At 37.5% G+C, this 24,290-nt stretch overlaps 1 protein-coding gene across 1 annotated transcript in view; it reads right to left on the bottom strand.

Moving 5' to 3' along the window:
* The window catches only part of LOC131573719 (PRKC apoptosis WT1 regulator protein-like), a 66,611-nt gene that overhangs the window by 19,874 nt on the left and 22,447 nt on the right, over positions 1 to 24,290 (bottom strand). The window contains exon 2 of the mRNA XM_058827927.1: positions 11,818 to 11,946. Coding sequence (XP_058683910.1) covers positions 11,818 to 11,946 — 129 coding nt within the window. The remainder of the gene's footprint in view (positions 1 to 11,817; positions 11,947 to 24,290) is intronic.

Genomic DNA, 24,290 nt, shown 5'->3' with positions numbered 1-24,290 from the left:
TCCATACCCTCCATCATCCTTGTGGCTCTCCTCTTGATGCTCTCTAATAGCTTCATTTTTTTAATGTCTTTTACACATCATGGCACCCAAAGCTGCCCCCAGCACTCGAGGTGAGGCTGCCCCAGCTCAGAGCAGAGCAGGACAATCCCCTCCCTTGCCTGGCTGACCATGCTGTGCCTGATGCCCCCAGGACAGGGTTGGCCCTCCTGGCTGCCAGGGCACTGCTGGCTCATGTTCAACTTTCCATCCACCAGGACACCCAGGTCTCTTTCCTGCTCCCCAGTCTATGCTCACAACCAGGACTGCCCCATTCCAGGTGCAGGATTTGGCACCTGCCCTTGTTGAATTTCATACAGTTGGTGATTGCCCAATTCTCTAATTTGTCATGGTCTATCTACAGGGCCCCTCTGCCTGGGAGGGAGCTGACAGTTCCTCTCAATCGTTGTCACCCCTTTGAAAACATCTAGAGGTTTTTAATGGAAATGCAACACAACTCTGTGAACCTTAACTTTTATTTTTTACAGCCTCATCTATTATCTTTAATTAAGATGTAATTAATATGACTTCAAACAAGAACAGATGTGCTAAAAAGCCTGGGTTCAAGTGATAGATATTACTCCTGCAAAGCCAAGGGAGTTATGACTTGTCTGCCTGTTTACACAGAGCCAGGGAGCCATGGAGAAACACTGCAAGAACACCTAGGGAATCAGAGTCTTAGCAGAAAGGTAAGTATCCTCAATTTGTACCTATAAAGAAATCTATTAAGGACATAAGGTGAGAAAAAATAATTAAAGAAATACCTGCAGGTAACACAAGAAACTACCAGGTAAGTCAGTCATCTTCCAGAAAAAAACAGCTCCCAGAAATAAGGAAACCAGAAACATACATTTAAACAAATAAACAGAGTTATTCTTTTACTTGTTATTCTCTATTTCTATATTCAAGCAATATTCACTATTGTGAAGTGTCAGAAGAAAGTTCAAGACAAGCAGACACTCATAACAAAAGCTGTGAAGGGGCTGATAAGATAAGGCTGAAAAACCCTGACTACATCTCAGGTGACTCACAGAAAAAGCAGAGCAGGAAAAATGACCAGAAAGACAGTGTGGTATCCCTAAAAAACAAGAATCTGTCGGCTCCCCTCAGACAAAAGTATTTGAAATCACACAAGGGCTGAACTACAACTCAAAGCAGTGTTTTCAGAGCAGGAAACCTACATCTGCCTTGCATACCCCTGAGTGTTGACTAAAGATACACAGTTGTTTCTGAGCTAGCAAAGGCTAGTAATGTCCTTGTAGCACCACACTGGCAGCCAAAACTGGTGTTGTGATGCTCATACCATACAAGAGGATTGGCTCCTGGTACATTATTCCTCAAACAGTCCTCAGGTATGACATAAAGGAGCATTAGGTAGCATGAACCAAAACCATGCCAGAAAATGTTGCTAATAATTAAGCCACAGGCTCTATCAGCAGTGCAGCAGTTGAGCTCACACCCAGGTCTTGCACTTTTTCACAGTATAAACAGACTGTCTCCACCAAATAACTATGTCCTCCTCCCTCCTGAGCCATCACATTAATTACAGCAGACTGCAAGGATGTAGAGATGCAGAAGCAAGCTATCCTGCCCCAGCCATCCTCCCACCACCATGGAACTGGAATATGTAGCTTCCAAATGCACCAGCACATCTGAGTTACTGCTGCTATGATATTCTCTAACTTGCTATTAATAACATGAATATATGATACATGTTACAAAATGTCTGACAACTATTGCTCTGCATATTTGTGCAGAGTATACGTTTCTGCTCATCTTTCAGCAGTACTGAGCCAGTTGTCTCCCCTCTCCACCTCGCAGCAGGGTCCATGTATGGTTCTTGCAGAAAAGAACCTCCTCCCTCTCTGTACACACCCAGCAGGTACTCATAACTGTGACCCAGCCTTCAGACTTGTTCCTGGCATGAAAGCAGTATTAATTAAAATTCTTTCTCTAGAGTAGGAGCACAGGAAAGAGCAGGAATCAAGAGTATTACCATACCTTACAGAAGCTTTTGAGATCAGTCAGGCTGTGTAATCTATTTGTAAAAGTAGATACATCAGGAAGACCCTCTTTTTCAATAAATTTGTATGTACTCAAAGATTTTTCTTGCCAAAGCAACCTCAGCTACAGTTTATTATTGTTATACTTTCAGGATCACTTTCCTTGTTCCCCCACACAAAAGAAAAATCAGACTGGGAGGAGATACCCATTTAACCCAGCTGACTTAAAAAGCCAGTCCAAAACAGAAAGCATGTGGGGAAAAAAGTAAATTCCTTTACATGAGGCCCCTTTAGGCTGCTCAGAACATCAGCTGGGAATTTGAGAAACTGCTTCCTACTCCTTACATCTGTATAAAGGTTCCAAAAAAGGCTCCAGACCAGTGTAACAGAAGCTAGTGCTGGTGCAATTCTAGAGCACAGGTACATGAACTCCATAGTGAAAGAAACGAACAGGGTGACAACAAACCAAATATCTGTTCATACAGGCTGAGTACATAGCAGCAGCATCTGAAGACAAGGAAAAAAATTAGAATAAAAGTAAACAAAGCCCCCAGAAAATTAAACCTTAGTGAAAGGATCACAACCAAACTTAAGCAAAACTACAAGGAAGAAATCATAACTTACACTTTGCTTCACACTTGTTGTGCATAGGGATCTAGAAAAGTACCTGACGAACACGCTGTGCTGAAAACCCTGCAGGTTCCTAGGCACAACTTTGAACCTAAAGTAAGAACAGGAATCCTTTACAATGCCTTGTCTTCACAGATACAGGCTTGATTCAGCTTTAGTTTTCATGCAGGTCTTGTGACAAACGGTTGTGCACACATACACAGGCCACAAAATCAAATATTCAATTTTAAGCCACTTCATGGGTACATTTAATTCTATTTACTGGCGTGAAATGCATCCATCAAACAAAATTTTAAGCTTAAACCACTTATCCACTAAACTAAACTTTACTGAGCACAGATGTTAAATATGTTAATAACTCTGTGTTTTTTTCTAAAAAAAGAGAAGTTTGCCATCAAAGGTAATCAAATTTATGCTGACAGTGATCAAGCACTGAACACAAATAATGCCTTCCACAAAAAAATTGGAAGATCTCTCTTCTTGGTTAGCTTTCAGGAAAACAAATCTTGATAGTCAGTATCAGTACTTCCCTCCAAGAGCAGAACTCAAGCAACTCAAAGTAGGGATGCCCAAGCTGCATCCTCAAGGCTCCATGTTGCTTAGCCAAGCAACTTTATCTGGCTCATAGGCAATTTACAGCCACCCTCTTTCCTTTGGTATCACATCAGTAGCTGCTAGCTCTCAGCTTCCTGATTTCTTAGGGGCAAAAAAGACCATGATTTCACTTGAGAGCACTTTCCCAAAGCAGCAGTATTGGACAGTGCACATGCAGTACAGCTGAATCAGATTTGCATGTGCAGATCCTTTGGCAAAGTAAAACCCACGGAACACACATGGATCAGCAGTACTATACCAACAAACACACATATACTGAATTTGCTCAAATGGTAGGAGAGCACAACATCTCATGACATAGCCCATTCTGATGAGAAATTCAGACTCCACTGTTTTAAAACTGCCATTCTACTAAAAACTAGCAATCTCATTTTTATCAAAACAAATCCTTGAGTGTAGTTAAAGCCTCCAGTTATACCAGACAAGAACACCATGCAACATTATCGCTCTTAAACTCAGAAGTTACCTTGAAGATTAATTTAAAAGTTACTATATAACTGAAGATTAATTTAAAAGTTACTATAAGTGGAGTTTCTTCCAACCTGCAATAATACATACAGAAAATAGCAATTAAAGCAAATCAAGACTGCAAAGTCAACCAATTCAGAACAGGTCAGAACATCCTAGACCTATGCAACTTTCATTCTAACTCATGACACTGCCCTTCCTGATATCATGATGTATTTTTCCACAACATCTCTTAAGTGGAACACAAAGAACAGTACTCAGTGAGTAATGTTCAATATTTTGCATTTGCTAGCTCTTCACAAAGTGGACACATGCCTTAATTACTTAGTTATTAACATACTCTGAATATAGGCCCATATTGCTAGAAACTACCTGCGTGATTGCCTGATCATGTGTGACCATGAAAACATGAAATTCTTGTGTTCCTGTTTTCCTTACATAGACCACAGAAATCATCTGGGTCTCCCAAGCCATGGGAACCATGCCAGATAGTAACTGAAGCACCTGGTTCATGTCATGACCTGCACAGGGTAGCGAATTCCCTCTAATTAACGTCACTTTAAAAACACTGCACATGCACAAAACTGAGTTAAGGTAATTTTTATTTTAAGAATTTGTGATCTTTTAATACTTAACATTGAATCTGAATATGTTTTAACTAATTTTTATGCAAACACTTTTAGACATAGATTTCCTCATGAGTTTTCTACCACAGTCACTATTATTGTTTAAGTGCTTTGTGGATACTAATGACTGCTTTCATACCGTCTCTGTGAAGTGCATCACGCTACACATACAAATAGAAATCCCAAGATGAACTTTATCTGGTAATTAACTGTCAAATATTAGAGTCATATAACCTGATTTGGCAGAATTACTTATGACTTCAATACTCAAACATACGTCACCATAATTAGTATATTTCTGTTAATCACATTTACTGCCTTACTTTTAAAAACAATACCGATATTATAATCATGTTACAATGCAAAATATTTCTGGGCCTAGCACCTAAAAAATGTAGTGCTGAAAAGAAAACATGTTTAATACATGTAGGTACGCCTAGTGTAGCACAACCACATTTTCTCTATGAACAGAAATTAACATCAAGCAATATCATGGCAAAATACTTGCCAAAGATTAATTACTATCTTGATATGTAATACTCTTGAATGTATGCACGCAATTCTTTGCAAGAACTACATGGAACCTAGATGCTAGACACCTTTGAAAAGCCATCATCATGTATGAATAGGTATGAATATTATTACCACATACTTTGGATAATGAAAGCAATTGTAAAATTATGTATGACATTACACTGCAAAATGAAAAGCCAGAAAAGGCAAAATAATCAAAAAATGCAACTTGAGTTGACTGGCTTATTTGGCAGTATATTCTCAGCACAAGATTCAAGTACAAAACTCTGGGGAAGCTGATGTCAAGCAGGTTTTCAGCTGCAATGTTCTGAAAGGACATGCATGTAACAAATTCAGATCCCTGAATTTCTCACAGTCTGCCACAAAGCTAAGAAGGAATTTTATTTCTTACCTTTATTTATTGCTTTCAGCAAAGCTTTTAAGGTGCCTCTATTAAACATTCATAGTTTTGCAACACTGATATATACCCTTACTTCCAAAAATTTCAGTATGTTAGGTCACATTTAAAGAAAATAATGGCATTTAAGCAAACAGAACTACACTTCCGTAGAAATATCTTTGGACCACATTTCTTTTAGACACTGTCTGCAATGTTTTGGTGAAACACTAAACTTTTTTATAACAAAAGGTTAAAAAAGATCAGATGTTTTCCTTCAATTTTCAAAGGCTTTTGAATGACTTACAACTAAATGCACAAGACATAACTAAGGAGTCATGTTAATAAATCAACTTTAGATTACTTCACCAGCCATCTGACCTATTCATACTGAAGTTACTACAATGAACCCGACCTACTGTGACACAATTTCATAACTGTACTGTTAATGCTAATTATGTAGACATTTCATCCTATCCTCACCTCAAATCAACAAGGATTCTTTCAAAGCTACTGGGTAATTTCTACACTAAATTGAATGATTATCCAAGCATCTATCACAAGCTAATCTCTTGCAGAGAACAAAAACCTGCATTGCTGCTACAGAGAGGAGCGAGAGCAATTCAAGACAAGGCAATACTATTGTGTATGTCAGTGCTCTGACTGAAAACTAGGGCAGCTTTGCCTTCCGTTGTCTTGGATTAACAGCTCCACAGGAATTCTGTACTAGGATCAAGCTTTAGTCTGTCTGCTAATGCACATAATTTGTACTGCAAGAATATAATACAACTTACAGTCTAACAAGGTTAAGTGTTACTAGTGAAGTGACATTCTTTTGTCTTGAAAATCCATTCTGTGTTTGTGACTGCAATTCAGTGTGGATGTTTAACTGTATAAAATGTACCTCACAAAGTTGTAAAAAGTAGTTTTGTAAGATTCAACATCTTAATTTCTTGAATTTCTTGTTCACGTACATGCTAAGACCAATACAGAGAGAGCAAAAAATGTGCATTACAATTGCATACACAAAGCAAATTAATGGTTGGAACAAAATGACTACTAATTCCAACTGAAGTGCAAGGGTATTGAATGAGGCCCTGGGCTTTGCAGCAATACATATACATGCAATTAGGTACAGCAAAACAGCTGTCACGGGTTTAAAAAAATGGGTGACTCATCTCATACTGGGGTCCCAGGCTTCATAATGCTTGAGAGGCAAAATTCTCCTACCAGTTTCATACCAGCATTACAAATATCAAGGCAAGTTTCTAGCAGACAACTGCAGAGAGCTCTCTGGCAATCAGTACAGATGCAAAAGATATTGGTAACTGTGATATTATGATCTTCAATTTCTTAATATGGGATTAAGAAATATACTAGACAAATTTTGCCTCTGTGTGACAATAATAAAGATCAGCATTCCCTTTCTACAGTAAGATACTCTAAATCATTCTAGTATTTATAAATAATTACCTTTCAGTTGAAGGATTCAGAGTATTAGTTTCACAAAGGTTGAAGTTCAGTATCTAAGTGATTCAGAATTTCCTCTTTCCATGCCCACAGGCACAAAAATCAGTATCTCTCACTCTAATTGATTACTATTTCCATGTTATGTTAGAAGCAAAAAATCATCCTGATGTGTTTGGGCCAAGTTTTCCAGGGAGAGGACAGGATTCAGCTCATCCAGCAAGACCCTTTTTGTCCTCAGTGCAGAGAAAAACACACATCTAGAACTCAATAACCCCCACCCTCATGACAAAAATAATTTTAAAGTTCTCCAACACCTTTTTGTCTCTTGATGCTTTTGACAATACATATTACTCAACTCCCATATCTTAAATGTCAATTATTTACAGCTGATAATTTTTTTGCAATGTACCCATTCAGTGCACAGCACAACTAGCATTCACAGACACTACAACACTTGAAATAAAATGGAAGCTGAAAGGAACCAAAGATAACGTAAAACAGGGCTTCAAACCCTTCCCAAGGTATTGAGAATGATACTTCTGTATTATTACAGCGTAACTGCCAAAAACCAGCCAGTTGTAATTTGAAGGTTTTAATGGATGGAGGACCTATACATGTCTCCCACTGCAAGGCTTTATATTAGCTTTGAATTACCTTCTCAGCCTTCCCAACTGGCTCTCCAATTTTCCAAGAACACTAGAAGGTGACATACACATCACAACATATTACCATACTCAAATATCACTTTTGTAATGACACTGAGGTTATGTTAACCCTACTGCCACAGGATTACATAAACAAGGGCACATATTTGGGGCGTATTTTAGGAGGTCAAATGCACAAACAGCTGAATTCCAAGAGGCACATGACCATGGTATCAGCAAACCTGAATTTTTATACAAACGCCTTGCATATGATGTTTTTTGGCAGAATTCTTTTGAGTATTAGCTAATAGTAACATCTTTTCCACATTCTAGAATTCAGAAGGTCTTCTAAAAGATCTAAAAATAAATCTTCAGTAAACTAATTGTTTTTTCCAGACAAATCTTGTAGGTTTTTTGATGCAAGCTTTCTATACTGTGTAGTGCAGCACAACACTAACACTAATAAATACTAACACCATTTTCAATTAAGACATCTTTGCTACTTTGAGCGTATCATTTCTATCCACCTGCAAGAAAGATGCTGCTATCAAATAGTTTTGCATGATTTTCAGTTTTGTCATCTCTGCTAAACAAGAGCCAGATAAGAACCAGATGCTGAAGATTCCTAGTTAAAGCAGAAACTTTAATAACTTTTAAGTAGTAATTTTAACTATGCTTGTCCTTAGCATTACAGGTTTTTAGCTCATTTGTAAGAGTTCTAAGCTAACTGATACATGACTTATCACCCTAGTCTGCATCCCCATACACATCACTGGAGTAGCCCATGGTACTGTAACTCACAAGATCAGAACAACTGAAGAATAGGATCTTATTCCTATTAATAACAGGAGGAAAATCAAGCAACAAAGTCAAGAGTCAGATATAACACTTGTGTCTGGGAGCAGATTTAATGTTGATTCACCTGGTGAGGTGTGGCTTTCCACATTACCTTTTGCTAAAGTTAAATAACAAATTATTTGATTGTAATAGTTTTTCAGTGCTTGTAACATTGACAGATCTACCATCTTCTATATTGCCAATATAAAATTCAGAAGATAATTTCTGAATACTTCTGCTTCAGGGAAAATATTTAACTATGCTGTGTTTTTAGATCTATTCTTAAACAAACCTGGTATGCCTGTGCTTTTGGATCAAGAACTTCAAATTCAGCCAGAGTTTCAAAAAATGTACATATTGCCTAAGAAAATGAAAACTCCAACCTCTGACAATATTAAAATGGAACTGAAAAATCAGATTAAGGACTAGAAAAAACCTTATTCAGCAACGTATTTCCTCATCAAATATCAAGTCAATACCATCTTATTTACCATATTTACAATAATTATGTATTTACAGATTTCATTAAATGATAATAAGAATGGACAAATGGGGGGAAATATCCGTAATTAAAGAAATGTATTTATTCTGCTTAGTACGTGGAAGTAAAATATATATTATTTTGGCAACTTAAAATTAGTTCTTACATCCACAACACAGGCTCTACTTCACAGTACTGCACAGAGTAGAATCAAAAGGAAATTAAGTCATCAAAGCTGAAATAACACTGCTGTCAAATTCTGTTCAAAATGGGCAAGTTCTAAGTCTTCTAATAAAAAGCGAATTGACAGAGCCAGTAGTAAACTGATTAAGTCTTAACAGCTACAACTTTCTAAGGTTCCATCTGTTCTGTACATGTGCCACCCTGGGCCTTTGCCAGATGCAAGACCTGGGACTCCCTTCTGTATTGTTGGCAACAGGACACTCCTGCTGTGCTCTGTCAACAAATAAGTAGTGCCTGTTGGAACACAGAGGTGACATAGTTGGAAATGTAGGATACAATTAATACAGACAGTTTGGTAAATAAAAACTGAGATTACTGGTCAAGAAGAATAGAAAATTTGGATAAAGAAAGAGGCCACGGGAATATAGCCAAAGCATTATATAATACCACAAGGGGAAACTAAAAATTACAACTTCTCCAGTATCTGTTGGAGAAGTGAAAACAGAGTGAACACTATAAGAAATAGTCTTACAAACAACTTGGAAAAAAAGCATAAAATCCTTTCAGCATGGTGGCTCCTGACGAATCTGCAAAGACATCAGATTGGTTATATGAGGCATACTTAGAAGAGCCAGTCGCTTTACAGAAAAATTTTTGTTGATGTTCACCATGGAAAAGAATGGTAAGAGTGTCGTATCAGAGCATTCCCTCTGGAGAACGGTCTATTTACAGCAGGTACACTGTTAGATTAATAAAAAAAAAAAAAATTTTAAAATCTTATCTGCCAGAATGAGGCAGCTACTTACTCCTTGAGCTTTGAAGAAAGTATTGATATTACTGAAAAATGTAATCGCTGAACTACTCGAGATCAAATGGAACTTCTCATTTAAAACTGCCCTACTACCACAGGGTAACATAAACATCATCCTCATGAAGATTCTTAAACACAGAATTGTAGAGGAGTAAACTCAATATTTATACTGGATAGTGTTGCTAGTAAGTCTAGAAAAATTAAGGAATAAGTAAGTAAATATGATACCATGTGGAAGAGTCACTGGGGCATTTGTAGAATAGTTACACCTCACAAATCTAATAAAAGTCATAAAAACATGTCCAGGACAGAAATTTGATTGACAGCATAGTGCATTTCAAAGGCACTCCCCAAAGCCTCCTAAAGAAAGTAATCTCTTCTTATTATAAAAGAAAATAATCTCTTCTTACTATAAAAGAAAATGTCCTGTGAATAAATCACTGGTGAAAAGGCAGGAAATAATGGTGGGCCCCGATGGTCAGCTTTCACAGTGGACAGAACAACTAGAATAGTGAATAATGAACAGGAACCTGTGCTTTTCAACGTATTTGGGGAGGAGATGTCCAGAGATGCTATTCAGAACAGAAAAGATACAGATCAACTATAAAAACATGCTGGACTCCTTTACTGGGAGTGACTGGGAGGTGGAACAGGAGATTAAATTTAATGGGCGTAAGTATAGTGTACATAAGTGAAACAAAAGGTGAACACATTTCTAAATACACAGTCATTGACCTCTGAGCTTGTTATTTTCACTCACAGATAACTCCAAAATGTTAAGTTAGATTAGGCATACAGAACATAAACAGTAAATTCACTGCCCAGGAGAAAAATAGGTACCAGGAATCGTTAGGAAAGAAACAGAGAACAGAACAAACTCCACCACTAAACCATTCTATGAATGCATGTTGTACTGAATGTTCCATTGGTTCTGTTTTTGGGTAGCAAACAAAACAGAGTCAAACTGGAAAGCAGAGAATGTTATTGAGTAACTCCTGTATGAGGAACAACCAAATAAAATAGAATTCTTCAGCTTAGAGAACAGGCAACTGAGAGAAGCCATCCTCTCTCTGCAGCAATCAGGCACATAAAGAGGAAGTTCCCCATGTCTTCCACTGGGACACCTTACTGAAATCACATGGAAACATGGAAAATGACAGATTCAGCTTTTACAAAAGGAGACCAATCTTGACATTCCAGACTTCTCTGTAGACTTCTCTGCCCAGGCTCTTCTCAACATTAAAGGACTCCATGAGCATAGAAAAGATGGTGAAATTTTAGAAGTGCATCCAGACCCACCAATCCAGCCATGCCACTTCTAGTTATGGATGGTTAGAAAACTACCAATGAGTGTCACGTGCTTGGTTTGTTTGCATATTTTTCTCCCTACGCACGTGCTGTTGCCTCTGTTGGAGACAACAGGCAGAGCTGGATGGCCTCAGTTTGTACAGCTGGGTTTGTACATGCTCTTGGGTAAGAGAAGTAGAAACAAGACTGGTTAAAGAGACTTGAGGCACTCAGGAAAGAGACAGAACATTTGCCACAGGTGGTATAGTATGAAGGAGTGGTGTACTGAGCATAATTGGCAATGTTTTGATGTCGAGGAGGGGACTACAGGAATCAGTGTGGTCAGGGGATAGGAGAGCAATAAAAAGGAAGAAAAGGCTTCACAGAGGCAAGGGCTGTTTACCCTAGGGGTTTGTGTATTGGTTTCAATCCTAGAATCAGTAATTAAAAGTCAACAGACAAAAGAAATTGGGAAAATGTGTCCTGATCTAGAAGTCTACCTCCAATTAACTGAATATTTTAAACCTGTCAGTAGTTTTCACTTGAATCTCCCAATTTCTCTCTCCTCACTAAATAGTAATTATGTGATGAACATCAAAACTATTACCTTCAAGACCTCTACAGACACACAAGATTCTGTTGTCAGAATCTTTGTCTCAGTAGCGTTGTTTGTTTTCATACTCTGTTTTCAGTAATGTGTCAACTCCTGAACTTTTTTTTCACATAGGGTATAATCTACTATTAAATACAAAGAAGAAAGTAGCACAAGTTTTAATCTGAGTAAAATACCAAAAAGGAACAATGTTAAGATCTCACCTGGAGTAAGTATGAGCAAGAGGTATCTGCACTGGAACTCTCATTTTGTATCGTATTCTGTTGAGTAATAGCATCCTCTTTCTTCCGTTCCTTCTGCCCTGCTTCATCATCTTCATACTCATCAAGGCTCTAAAATGGAAAATATTTAGTTATCAGTTACAGTCTTTGTATGTTGCTTTACATACTTCCCATATTTCACAAAATTCAGGCACCGGTGAAATATTAATTTCATATTTCAGGAAGTTTAATTAATGTTTAAATGCTTTTCTTTCCACCTAACAGCTTTTCTTCATCACAAAAGTAAGAAATAATCAAATTAAAATCCAATTTGATAAAGCTTTAGGCAATGCTGTGCGAGTTCAGTGCTAATCCTGCTGTAAGCAGGAGCTTGGACTATACCTGAAGTTCCTTCCTTTGGAATGATTCTACAAACCTGTTTGCCATATGCAATTGTATTACCTTTACAGATAAGAGATCTTCAGGAAATCCAGAAAAGAAAAATAAAAAGTTAATTGTACTCTTCACTCAATAGCTGATCTTTTTTGACATAGTGGCACCTGCTGATGTTGAAGTCCCAGTCTCAATTACTCATTTTAATTTTGGCTCCCTTGGTTTTCATTTTTTCTTTGAAAATTTACCATTGAAAATCAGTATTTTTTCAATTATATGGACAGTCATTAATTACAGTTTACACTTATATGAAACATTTTGACTCTTCAACACAAATGTTTCATACTAGATTTGCTGAAATATTTGCTTTAGGAGGATTAAGCTTCTAAAGCACTGACTGCTGTCAGGCCAGAGACAGGAAAAGTAGGCAAGTAAATAAAAAAATAAATAATTCGTTTTACTGCCTCTGTTCTAGCTCAAAGCCACGTTAAGGCCAGGGTAGAAATGTGAGCAGTAAACCAGCTTTCAGCTGAGTCAACTGTGTCTAGGTCAGTCTATTAATTCAATGTAGACATTGAACAGAGGGAAAGAAAACCCCACAATCTTATGGTTAGAAGACCAACTTAAAGTAGACAAAACTAAAAAAAACCAAACAAACAAACAAAAAAAATTAAAAAAAAAAAAATCTGATGATGACATCACAAGCTGTTTGCCAGCATTCCACATTAGAACAAGAGATGCATGAAACCTTGTTACCAAAACACAGGGAAATAATCAGTTTAAGATATCAGGAAAAGCTTCTAGCTCAATGTCCAGTACCTTGAGAAACATAGAACAGGACTAGCAGAGAACAAAGATGAATGTCAAATTATTTCAGTTGAAATTTCTAATGCAGATAAAACAAAGTCAATATTCTGAGGCTGAGATACTGACAATCTCTCACCATCTTACACAGAGGACACAAAACTAGTCAAAAGGATATCATGAGAATGCTGGAAAATACAGTATCTTTAAAAACAAAACCAGTGTTATTTGCTAGCTGAAAATAGCACTAGTATATCAAAAACTAACTCCAGCTCCTCCAAAGCAAACACTATGGTGATACAAGTGCTAGAAAACTGGCAAACCAGAAAGGGATATTTTTCCACAAGTGAACCTGAATAAAAGCCATTTAAACTCTCCACAGCAGGCCTCATTACAGCAACACTAATGCAATTTTACCAGTCTACTTCTAACCAACCTTTCAATGCAACTGATGCAGACCTACTCCTATCACTAAAGAAGGTTACTATGGCTAAATCATTACACATTCAAAAACACTTCCATTGATTCTTCTGTAAAAAAAAATAATTACAAATATTTAATGTAATTCTTTTGGGCCCATTTATAAAAAAAACATTTAAAAAACACTGTAATGGCACATTCTAGGAAATGTTCTTTAAATCAACATCCTCTACCTTTTATAAACTGTAAAGCTTAAAAATTTTGATAACATAAACTTAGGTCCTAATTTATCCCATTATCATATTAATCCATTATGAAGTGACACAATAAGAAATATTAAGTCCCTACTGCAACAAGAAATGGAGTGATCTTTGCCTCTTTACAAAGCCAGCCTTGTTCAGAAAGAACTAGAAGCCACACAGAAGATATAATGTAAATTTTAACTAGTGTCATGCAAATGAAGAATGATACTGTGTTAGAAAAACAGAAACATTTTCAGATTCGTATTCCGGTCTCTGAGCTGTCACAACAGAGAATGGAAACAACTTTGCATTTCAAAGGAAAAACCTTCTTTAAGGAGAAAAATGAAACTCAAATATAAATATTGTAGGAAAAAAAGTCTTAGTAGTGACTAAGTAGATAAGTGTACCCTTCTCCACAAATTCTCTCCTTCTGATACATGCTTCTCGTAAGCTTTCCAAAGACAATGAGAGTTCCATAGAAATATTTTTCTCTGAATACAATTACATCTGTAATGAAGAATGTTCTCTCTTTTAATAGAAAACCACCTGCTACTAACTATTCTTTTAGCAATTTTGAACAGGAACAAAATCTGGTATGAAAGTTCTAGCCACATAACTTTAGATATTTTCAGTTAGGATTTGCCTGTAATGTCCATTCCTACACTTTCCTTTCTTCTCAGGAAGGTCCAAGATCACCAAAGTCTGCAAATCAGTACCATCAAAACCACCCCAAATAATCCATACTTCCCCCAGGCTAAAGGCCTTCTTCCCAAGCATAGGACAGCTGGTTGAACAGTTCATGTAAATCTAATTCAGAGTGCACAGGCTCTGTTGTAAAGGCTCTGGGGGCTTGCTCCCCACTCCAGCTCACTGCAGCAGGTGTCACAGCACAAGTTTGAGTGGTTAGAACCACAGCAGCACCAGGTTTTTATTACTTGTAAGAGATGAGGAGGCAGAGTCACAAGCACAGGTCGACAGTCACCATCCACAGCTGACATGGCACATCTGGCCAGGGCTCCCAATGCCCTCCTGCCCTAAAGCAGATTCCTAGTCACTGTCAGAGGCTGTGGTTTCCCAAACACGAAGTATACGTTCCCCTTCCAAACATGCAGACGCACAAATTTACACAATGTGTACAAAATGTAGGCTGAGCAAAAACCAACAGGGTAACAACTACATAATTTAAACCTTTTACTGCCTTTTAGCAAGTTATTAAGTTTTGCTTTGATAACCATTAGCCTTAAAAAGGAAATCCACTTGTTTTGACTCATGACAAAATAAGCCTCTCTATTGAAAATATCCTGCCTATGCACTCATCTTCAGTTATTCATTGTTAGCATTATGTTCTTAGCTAACTTTTAGAGTAATAAAAATCAATAAAACCACATTTTGGTTTGTGAGTGAGGGTTGATACATTATTATTGAAAAAAATTAAAAATATTTAAAAGTGTTGTTAGACACTTCAAAAACTGTGTTTTTTCAAACTGCCCTGCAGCTGAAACTGCCTCAGCCCACAAGATATTTCAATCAGCTGGATTACTGTGTTGCTCACATTGCAGGCTCTCTCAAATACTGTACTTTGAGGTAAAAACTAGTTTCATGTCATTGAAAAAGACATTAAGTACAGCAATTACTTTCTCTGTCAGCACAGCAGAGAAATGGACTTGTAACCACCGAGGTGTAATTCTGACCCATTATATAATTCTCTCCATCCATTCCCTTTCCTCTGCTTTTTTATTTTGCCACCAGGCACATACCATTTCAGATTCTTATTTTCCATTAAAGTCATCCGAGTTTTGTGTAGCAGATATTCAATGTGACATTCCCACATCTGATCTTAATATAAGGAATCCACAGAAATTCTTTAGGTTTTCTAGGATTTCAGTAAATGTTTGAAGCTGTAGTATAAACATTTTTCTGTAAACCTCTAGTATGGAAAATACAAGCAGAATAAGATGCTTTCAAAAGACTCAGACTGAGGAAAGAAACTTCCACAAAGATATCCCCACATTCCAGCACACCATCCCTCCAGTAAGGAGACATTGTACAAAGAACATTTCTAATGATTCACTGGTTTGCTTCCTATAAATATTTGTGCATTGCTAAGAATAAGCAAGAGCTGGGGAAGGGCCTGTCTCTTCCCAGGAAAGAAGCAATATTCCTATCCTGTGCAGATCAGTTTATGAGCACTCACAAGCTGCTCTCACCACAAGAAACCATGCCGAGTCAAAATGTCCCCATTCCCACCCCCCTTCCTGCACCAACTTGCTTCTGCCTTGGAGTTCTGCTGACCAAGCACATAACTGAGGGCTTTCCAGTTCATTTCATGAAAGGTCAGTCAGGTTAGTTTCAGCAGTTTTAATTAGCTCAATTGATTTTGCCTGGACCAGATACAAGCCCATTCAAACTATTTATTTCGCAGAACTCCAGGAATGGAAGTGCTACATCAGCTTTTTGAAAATGATGAGCTCTTGAGATAATACCATATTGAACCAGTACAGCAAGATGTGCAAGCAGATACTGTACTCTCAGTAAAACCCTGTGTTCAGTTCCATATTGGGCAATAAATAGAAGCTCTACATCACAAGCACCATTGGTTATCTCAGTGGGCTTTCTTGGCTTAACCATGTAGGACAGGAAACAAATCTAGGCATCTTCCAATTTCCTGAAATAACTAGGAACAATTAAAAATGGCACTTTTAAAAATTTTTAATTTAATTTAAAATTTTAAAAAACCAATTTTACCACAAGGGTATTTCCCATGCTGAGAAAAAGTTCGAAGTGCACTATCAAAACTTCATCTCAAGACACTGTAAAATTGTTAAGGTTTTTATTAAATGTAAATATTTTCTAAAAGCTTCCACAGTAGAAATACAAGACAAGATATAAGAATTGCTTTTTACTCTGAAAAAAAAAACTTATTCAGGTAATTAACTACTGCAACATACAATTTAGGATTCAACATTATCTTTCCCTTGGTTGACCATTCAGAAAAACCTGGAAAATTAACTGCAAATAAAAGATACCTATTCTACACATGATTCTATATGATCACTCTTCTTACTGCAACACTGAGTACCAGACGCTTCCTTGCTTTACCCTTCACAACTTTGATATCAGCTAAGTACCATCTTCCTACCTCTTTGCAGAGTATCAAATCCTTCTGTCAGTGCCTCCCATCAAAAGCAAGCAAAAATCCCAAACCTCTATGATTTAAGATTAAAGAACTTTTCCCCTCTGAAACACTAATTTTAATCATGTTTGTAACACACTTTTATTACATTGTCTAGACAGCACCCAAAATATTTCAGTAAAACAGGTTTAGAGTAATAAAATGTTTTTATTGGAATGACAGTATAATTGGAAAAATTGCATCTTTTTCACTCTACAAGCCTTTCATCACAATTCACTTGCTGAAGTTCTTTTCTTTACAAGTTGAAAATGTTCACCTCTGTTCTTACAGAGGTGAAAAGAGATAATGTTATTCCTAGGAACTAAAACCTACAAACAGTTTTATCAATTACCCAGCTAAAGATGTATTTTTTTAAGACTTCAATTCTCACATTAAGAGAGTCCAGAAAAGGATACTGAACTCCAACACCTTAATCTGCATGATTTTTGGGCACTTTTAAAACTCTGCATCTCTAACCGGAGCAGTCCAGTATCAATCATTAGTATAATCACAAACACGGATTTTTAATGTAGAAGAAGAGTAAAAGCAGGAATCTTTGGTATCTGAGATCAAAAGAGACCCTGCACAACAATGGGTCAGTGCCCAGCAGGTGGGCCAGAGCACAGCTGACCGCAGCCATAGGATTCACTCATCCTTGACCATGCTGCCAACAAAGCAACCCTAAAAGACGAGCATCACATAGAGATCAGTGAAATGCACATCTTGCTCTACAAAATTCACAGCATTCCTGATTATAAGTCACGTTTACATTTTTTTTAACTCTATCCTTTTCTCACCCATAGTAAGAATTTATAAGTACCTACTTTGTACATTCAACTATATTCCACAGCAAATACAATTTAAAGTCTCAAAATCCTCTTAGAAATGTTTCTGGAAAAAAAAAAAACAAAAAACAACAAACCAGCATATTTGTCTGTATTAAGAGCAAAATAACAAAGTATTTTGAATTCTTTTAAAGCTTTATGTAAAACATCAACTGCATCAACATTAGAATGTCAATTATCCCTCATTATAATAACAAAAAGCAGCAATGTTTGCAGTTTGTTATTCATCAAAATACACTGTTTGGTCACCAGTGTTTTCAAACATACCACAAGAATGAGTTCAAAAGTCAAATGTTTAACTTAAACTAATTGCCAAAAAATCCTTTATCACAAATCTTGTCAAGAATGATTGGTGGATATGCTTAATTTAACTACTTAGTACATGATATTAAAAGTCACAGAGTAAAATTCCAGGGATACAACAAAACTTGTCTTGCAGAAGACAAGCTATCTAGTACCACCAAAATCTTTCTAGAAAAGAGAGACATCATAAAAACTATGGATTAGCAAACTATCAGAATTAAGCACCAAACTATTTAATGCTGAACTCACAGTTAACATTTTAGAGCCCTTCTGACTGATCAACACCTAAGAACAAAAGTATCAAGCAGCAACAATGACTGAGGATCCTTGTGCAATGACATCCAACTGCTTACACCTGTTCCATGGAGAAATTATTATATGAATAGAATTATGACTCATCCAGAAGAAATCCCAATCCATGCTCTTAAAAAGAAAATGTAAATCAACATCAAATAAAGGGTCTAAGAAAAAAGCAGCCAAATCCTCCTAATGCTGTTGGTATGATCTTACTTTCAGAGTTATAGGGTCCTTATATAGCACATCTCTGTGTGCTAAGAGTGAAAATAAACATCCTGCTCCTAATTCAAATTTTGCACACTGCTCCTTACTTCTATTTTGATAGTAACATGTCTTTTCCCTCCTCTGCTGATGGTGGACATCTCTACACAGAAATCACTAATAGTGTTGAACATACAAATCTAGAAGTTACAGCAATGGTCCCAAAAATCACACACACTTGAGAAGTGGAGTCAGTCACCAAACTAGTCTCATTAACCTCCTAATTAACATTCCAAAATGATGCATCCTATCTGAAACAAGGATAGCAAACCAGTGGTTGAGCAGAAGAAATATGGTAGAACCAAGTTTGCCTGGTTCAACCAGGGGAAAAAAGAGAGATCTGTTAAAAATATTTCCACTGTTCACAGAAGAAATATTTATCAGTTTGCATCATGCCACAGATGTTAGGAAACAACAATCACAGACTGCATGAGCAGAAATGAGAATTCTTCCGGGATGTATAGAAAACAAGTGATCATTTACACACCTGATGCCCACCTGTGCTATTTTTTCTGTTAAACTTGCTCCTGTATTAGGTAAGATTTTAGATGTTTGTATTAGAGGGCACTTAATGGCTGAACAAAAGCCACTTAAACAACAGCTAATGGAGTAAAAATGGTAAAAAAATCACCATCACTTTGACTTTCACTGCCACGTATTTCTGACAAAACTTAGCAAACAGAAACAATGCTCCAAATGAGAGAATTATATATTGTCATGCAGCAAAAAAACGTATGGTCTTGAGCACCCTTCTCTTTAAAGCCACAGGGAGAGAAAAACATCTTGGAGAAGATTAGCATGCTAATTTCAAAACAGAATTATTCCTTTTAATATGACCATATAACACAGAATGTTCTCTCCCCCAGTACATCTATGGTGCTTCTGAAGAGAAATAAAGATGAGATCAGTACTTGAAGAATGTTCTAAAAGGAGACCAAACAGGTCAATCAGTGGAACTGTATTTCTAACTGTCCTGTCCCCTGAAGCATGCAGTTTATAGCCATTTATAATGTCTGAATTTCAAGTTGCATTTAATTTTTTATTTTTTTTTAATGCAGTGCCTTCATAGAATTCTGCTCTCTTGCCTAATGGGCTAGTTGTCATTTTTCTTATTCTACTCACTGAATCTCATTCAATGTTTACATACAGTGGGTGTGGGATTAGTCAAACTAAACAGGCAAAAAGGCTGATGAAAACCAACTGAGCACAGGCAAGCCAGGACAACAGACTCAGAACCAATCCCAAAGGGATAAAGAAAACTTTGGCACTATACTTAATTTTGAGAGTTGTACTACACTTCTCATTTAGGAGTGAGATCTTCTCAATCTACAAAAACTGATAAAAATATTAATCAGATTTTCTGCACTCCCAGATGTTTCTTTTGAGTCTTAATACAAGTGTACTAACCAGACAGAGATGGACTCTACATTCAGCTGTGGGACAGGAAATGGAAAAGTAGTACTGAATAAGCACTTCAAATAGGATGGGCACTTACCTGGATGAAAAAAAAAAAGCTTGAATTTGATTTCCAAGGCAATAAATAAGCACTTTTGATGGACTCAGCACTGTTGTCAGGAATAGACAGCACTGACCAAAACTGTGTAGGCAGAAAAAGCATATCTGTGGTACTGAAGCCTCCCTAGGACAGATATAACCAGAAAAGATCAAAAAAATTAAAAGTTGCTGAAGTCAACATCAACTATCTCTTGGGAGAACACCTTACACCTACAAATTAATCCTACTAATTAATCCTCCTGATTCTATGAAGTTGTTTCCCAACCTAGAGTTCCAAAATCACTCTTTAGTTCTGTATTTGGAGGGACGTCCTTTTCCTTGGGAGCATTGCCAGTACTTTTTAAATGATTATATCAATGTCCAAGGATCTTGATGTAAATCCAGTCCAGGTTCTCATTGTGCAATCTCACATGCTAACAGCCTAAGAGCCTTCTGTTACCTCCACTTGTATCCTTGCTTCTTATGGAAACTGCGATCAGAAACCACACCTCTTGTGTACCTGGATCTTTTTGAAGTCACTAGTGCTGGCAGGTGTGTGTGTGTGTGGTGTTCCAGACAGTAATTAATACTTAGCAATAGATTCTTTAAGACATGAAAGTTGCACAAGAAGTGTGAGGGGGTTAACTCCAGTTGGTTACAAGTGAAATATGCAGATTAGTTGCCACAGTAATTCAAGGACTAGACAAAACAGGCAGCTCCCCTTCCACCTAAGCAGTCAGCACTGTATACAGCCCTGAGCCAGCTCAGCAGGTGTTTGACTCTTCCCATTCAAAAGCTCTGTGAGGAACTAAGGGAACTACGGTATTGACTTGGGAGTGAGGAGGAGAAAGCGTGGGAGACAGAAAGAGCTGTGGGAAAGGCTCACAGAAAGAACATGTAGCTGATGCCTGGTGAGAGGCAGCTACTCAAGTAAACAGATATTACAGCAGCAAAAATAAGCAAGCAAGCAAAGGATACATCTGTTTCAATGGTCTGAGAAGAAAAACTACACAAGGTACTTACTTTTTATCATCTTTATGTCACTGTCAGAGTGGCCGCCTAATTTTCCCTGCAACATGCATCCAAAAATTTTCATATTTTCATTACCAGGTCTAAGACAGAGCTGGGCACACTCCACTTCCAGCAGGTAAGAAAAACTATGACTTCAGGGAGAGAACATGCAAATAGACAAGACTTTGCCACTGAAGAGTATTTCATGTGCACACTAAACAGTACCAGCAAGTTCAAGTACCTTAGTACAAAAGTAGCATTTGAATATGACGACCTCAGAACAGAGAACAACATGCATAGACACAAAACCAAATCCATCCAGGTGTGAGGAAATCCCAGTATAGGATCATAATGGGAGGAATGAGTCACGTCACACAGTTGGTTCAAAACAACTTCACTCACTGGAACCTTACACTACTGTAACTCATTCCATAAGACAGCAATGCTATTTCTACAAGAAAGCAAACCAGAAGAAAACATGAATAAATAAAACATGGAAAATGCTGAATAAATAAAAGTTTATATTCACAATTGCAGAATTTATAAAAAAAGACAATTTTCCATTACTGTTATTTTAATTGTTGAGTGACTGAAAAAGTTTTGGGGTTTTTTCAGCTAGAGTTACTTGCATACAATATAGCATAAGCCTTGGCCAGGTATTCAGCAATCAATTACTTGTACGTCACCCCATCTAGACATAAATGGCAGCTCAAGCAAAGAGCCTGAGACCAGACAGCTCAAGCAAATCACTAAGATTTCAGCTTATAAAGCATTTATTATCTTGATTTGTAACATCAACTGTAACACGCATTTCTCAGCTTCAAAATAGGAATACTGGGTAAAGTCCTCTCTTCTGAAATACTCACAAATCTGCCCATTACTGGTGACTGGAAAACTTTGCTACAAGGTGACATGGATTTGCTCTGTGCTCCAGACCCAAGGCACTGGCAAGGGTCTCCCTTGCTGAGGCACAGAATAGAAGGGCTACACCCCTTCCCCCCTCCTCCTGAGTGTAATGAAAGCATGAGGTTAAGGTTAAGACTGATGCAAAATTAACATGCATCACGTTCGCCATGGTAACTGTTCACATGCGTTGTTTTCTGTAGACCAAACTGTGGTAAACATAAGGTAATTCAAGCTTTACCATTCCTCAGTGAAAGAAAGGTAAACAACTACATGCATCCTGTAGGTACCACAGCATTCACTCTGTTACCATGGAGCAGCCCTGAGCCATTGCTGTGTCCAGCCCAACAGCCTGTCACTCTGACCAGAAGACAAGGAGAGGAATTCACATGAGTTAGCAACACTGGAAATGGGATTCCATTCAATTTGTCTTGTATAATTACCTATCAAAGCCAAATAATAGTTAATACCAGACTTTTTTCCCTTGATTTAAAGAATCTTAATGACCAAAAAAAAAACCCCTTTCAAATATAAATTGATGCTCCAGTAGGGATCTTCATGTTGTTAATGGGAAGACACACACATGCAAAAACAACAAAATAAATCCCCCCCTCAGCCACTGCTACACTTATAGTCCAAACCAGAGGAAAGCAAGCAAAGAAGTATCAGAGGAGGAGTCAGGAATGAGGATTCTGATGTTCACGTTATTAAAACATGCTTTTAATTTCTCAGACTACAAGCTAAAGCCTGTAATAACGTCGTTGGAAAACAGAAGGCTGAGTGAGCATCTGAGGGTGAAAAGGAATGTTTTTACAGGCGCAGTTAGTAAATACCACTGGCTCCTGCAGACATTCTTCCTTAAATGGAAATTAACATTGCATTAGGTTAGAAAAGAATGTCTTGATACAATAGATGTGATAGGGTAGCTATTAACCTTTCAGCACCTGCACTGAATGAAATAAAAATTAGCAGAAAGCTTTATATATACAGCTTTCTGTTCAGTAAATATTTAAAACTCTTTCCCTTCCCTGCCACATGATTCTTGGCTGTGGATCTGGAAGAGCAAGGAATCCTAAAGTCTCACAAACTATATTAAAATAACATGGAAACACAAAGTTTTTTGCATATCTATGACTAATTGTGAGAGGGCACTAGACAATTTAAAGAAAGGAAACTACTCTAGATACAATCAGAACTGAACCGTCACCCTAAAGTTGAGCCAAACTTTATTTCAACACTAAAATAACTCTGCATTGCTTTGATTTTATTTCTACTTCCTATTTTTTATTTTCATGTCCCCCTGCAACTGCTTTTTCCAGCCAAGAAAACAAGACTTCTCCCTCCCCCAAGATTCCTAAGAAATTTAACAATGTAATGGACAAGGGCTGAGGTTCCGCAACAGCTAGAATCAGCAAGTGTCCATTTAGCTATACTCCAACTCTTCCTCTTTCCTGCTCTGGCACAAGGGCATCTACCAGTCCTCCACACCCCTCCACTGACACTGGCAAATCATGAAAGAGAATTTCCTAGCAAAAAGGTACCTCTATGAAAATTGAACAATATTTTGTACACCTTGGTCTAGCTAACTACAGGATCAAATGGGTGCCAGGACCAGCACAAGCAAGCCAGGTAAAAGCAAGGATCTAAAACTGTCTGGACACAGAAAAGGATAAAATCTCACAAAATTAAAACCTCAGCAATTCAAACCAGAGAAACAGGGGTTCAACAGAAATTCATCTAAAAGCACGTACTAACATTTAACATTACTAACTATTTTGGGATATAAATAGTATGCCTGATAACACTAATAAACACTGTTTTTAGAGGGAAAAACTACTCATTCAGACTTCAGAGCTCCAACACAAGGCCCAGGTGACTTCTTGAACCTGCAGGCTGTTTGTGCTACAGAGCACTTTTCCCCTTGTAACCTGCACAGTTGCTATTACTCTAAGTTGAGAAAAGAGGACTACTACAGGGCTGCAGAGCTCATCCATCCAACCACTGGAAGTTTCACCACCATTCCACATCACAGTATAGCCCTGTGTTAACATTCCTTAGGTAAAAAGCCCATCAAGAGTCAAAGACTGGATTAACACGCTTCTTCCCACATGTTCTTCTTGGCTCCATATGCAGCAGGGCCATTGCAACTGAAAGAAAACTGCAACACAAATATAAATGAGCAGAATAGAGAGACAGGAACAAGCTGAGTTTAACCTGCCTTGTCCAACATAAACAGCATGAAGTCAGAAATGCCTATAGTCTGGTCAAACAGCCCAGCCTCACCTTCTGTTCATCCTGACACCTGCACTGCCCATCCTTCTGTCTTGGCAC

The sequence above is a fragment of the Poecile atricapillus genome, chromosome Z (assembly GCF_030490865.1).
Source record: "Poecile atricapillus isolate bPoeAtr1 chromosome Z, bPoeAtr1.hap1, whole genome shotgun sequence".
Lineage (NCBI taxonomy): Eukaryota > Metazoa > Chordata > Aves > Passeriformes > Paridae > Poecile > Poecile atricapillus.
Note: the sequence above shows the minus strand (reverse complement) of the source record. Positions and strands in the feature narration are given on the sequence as shown.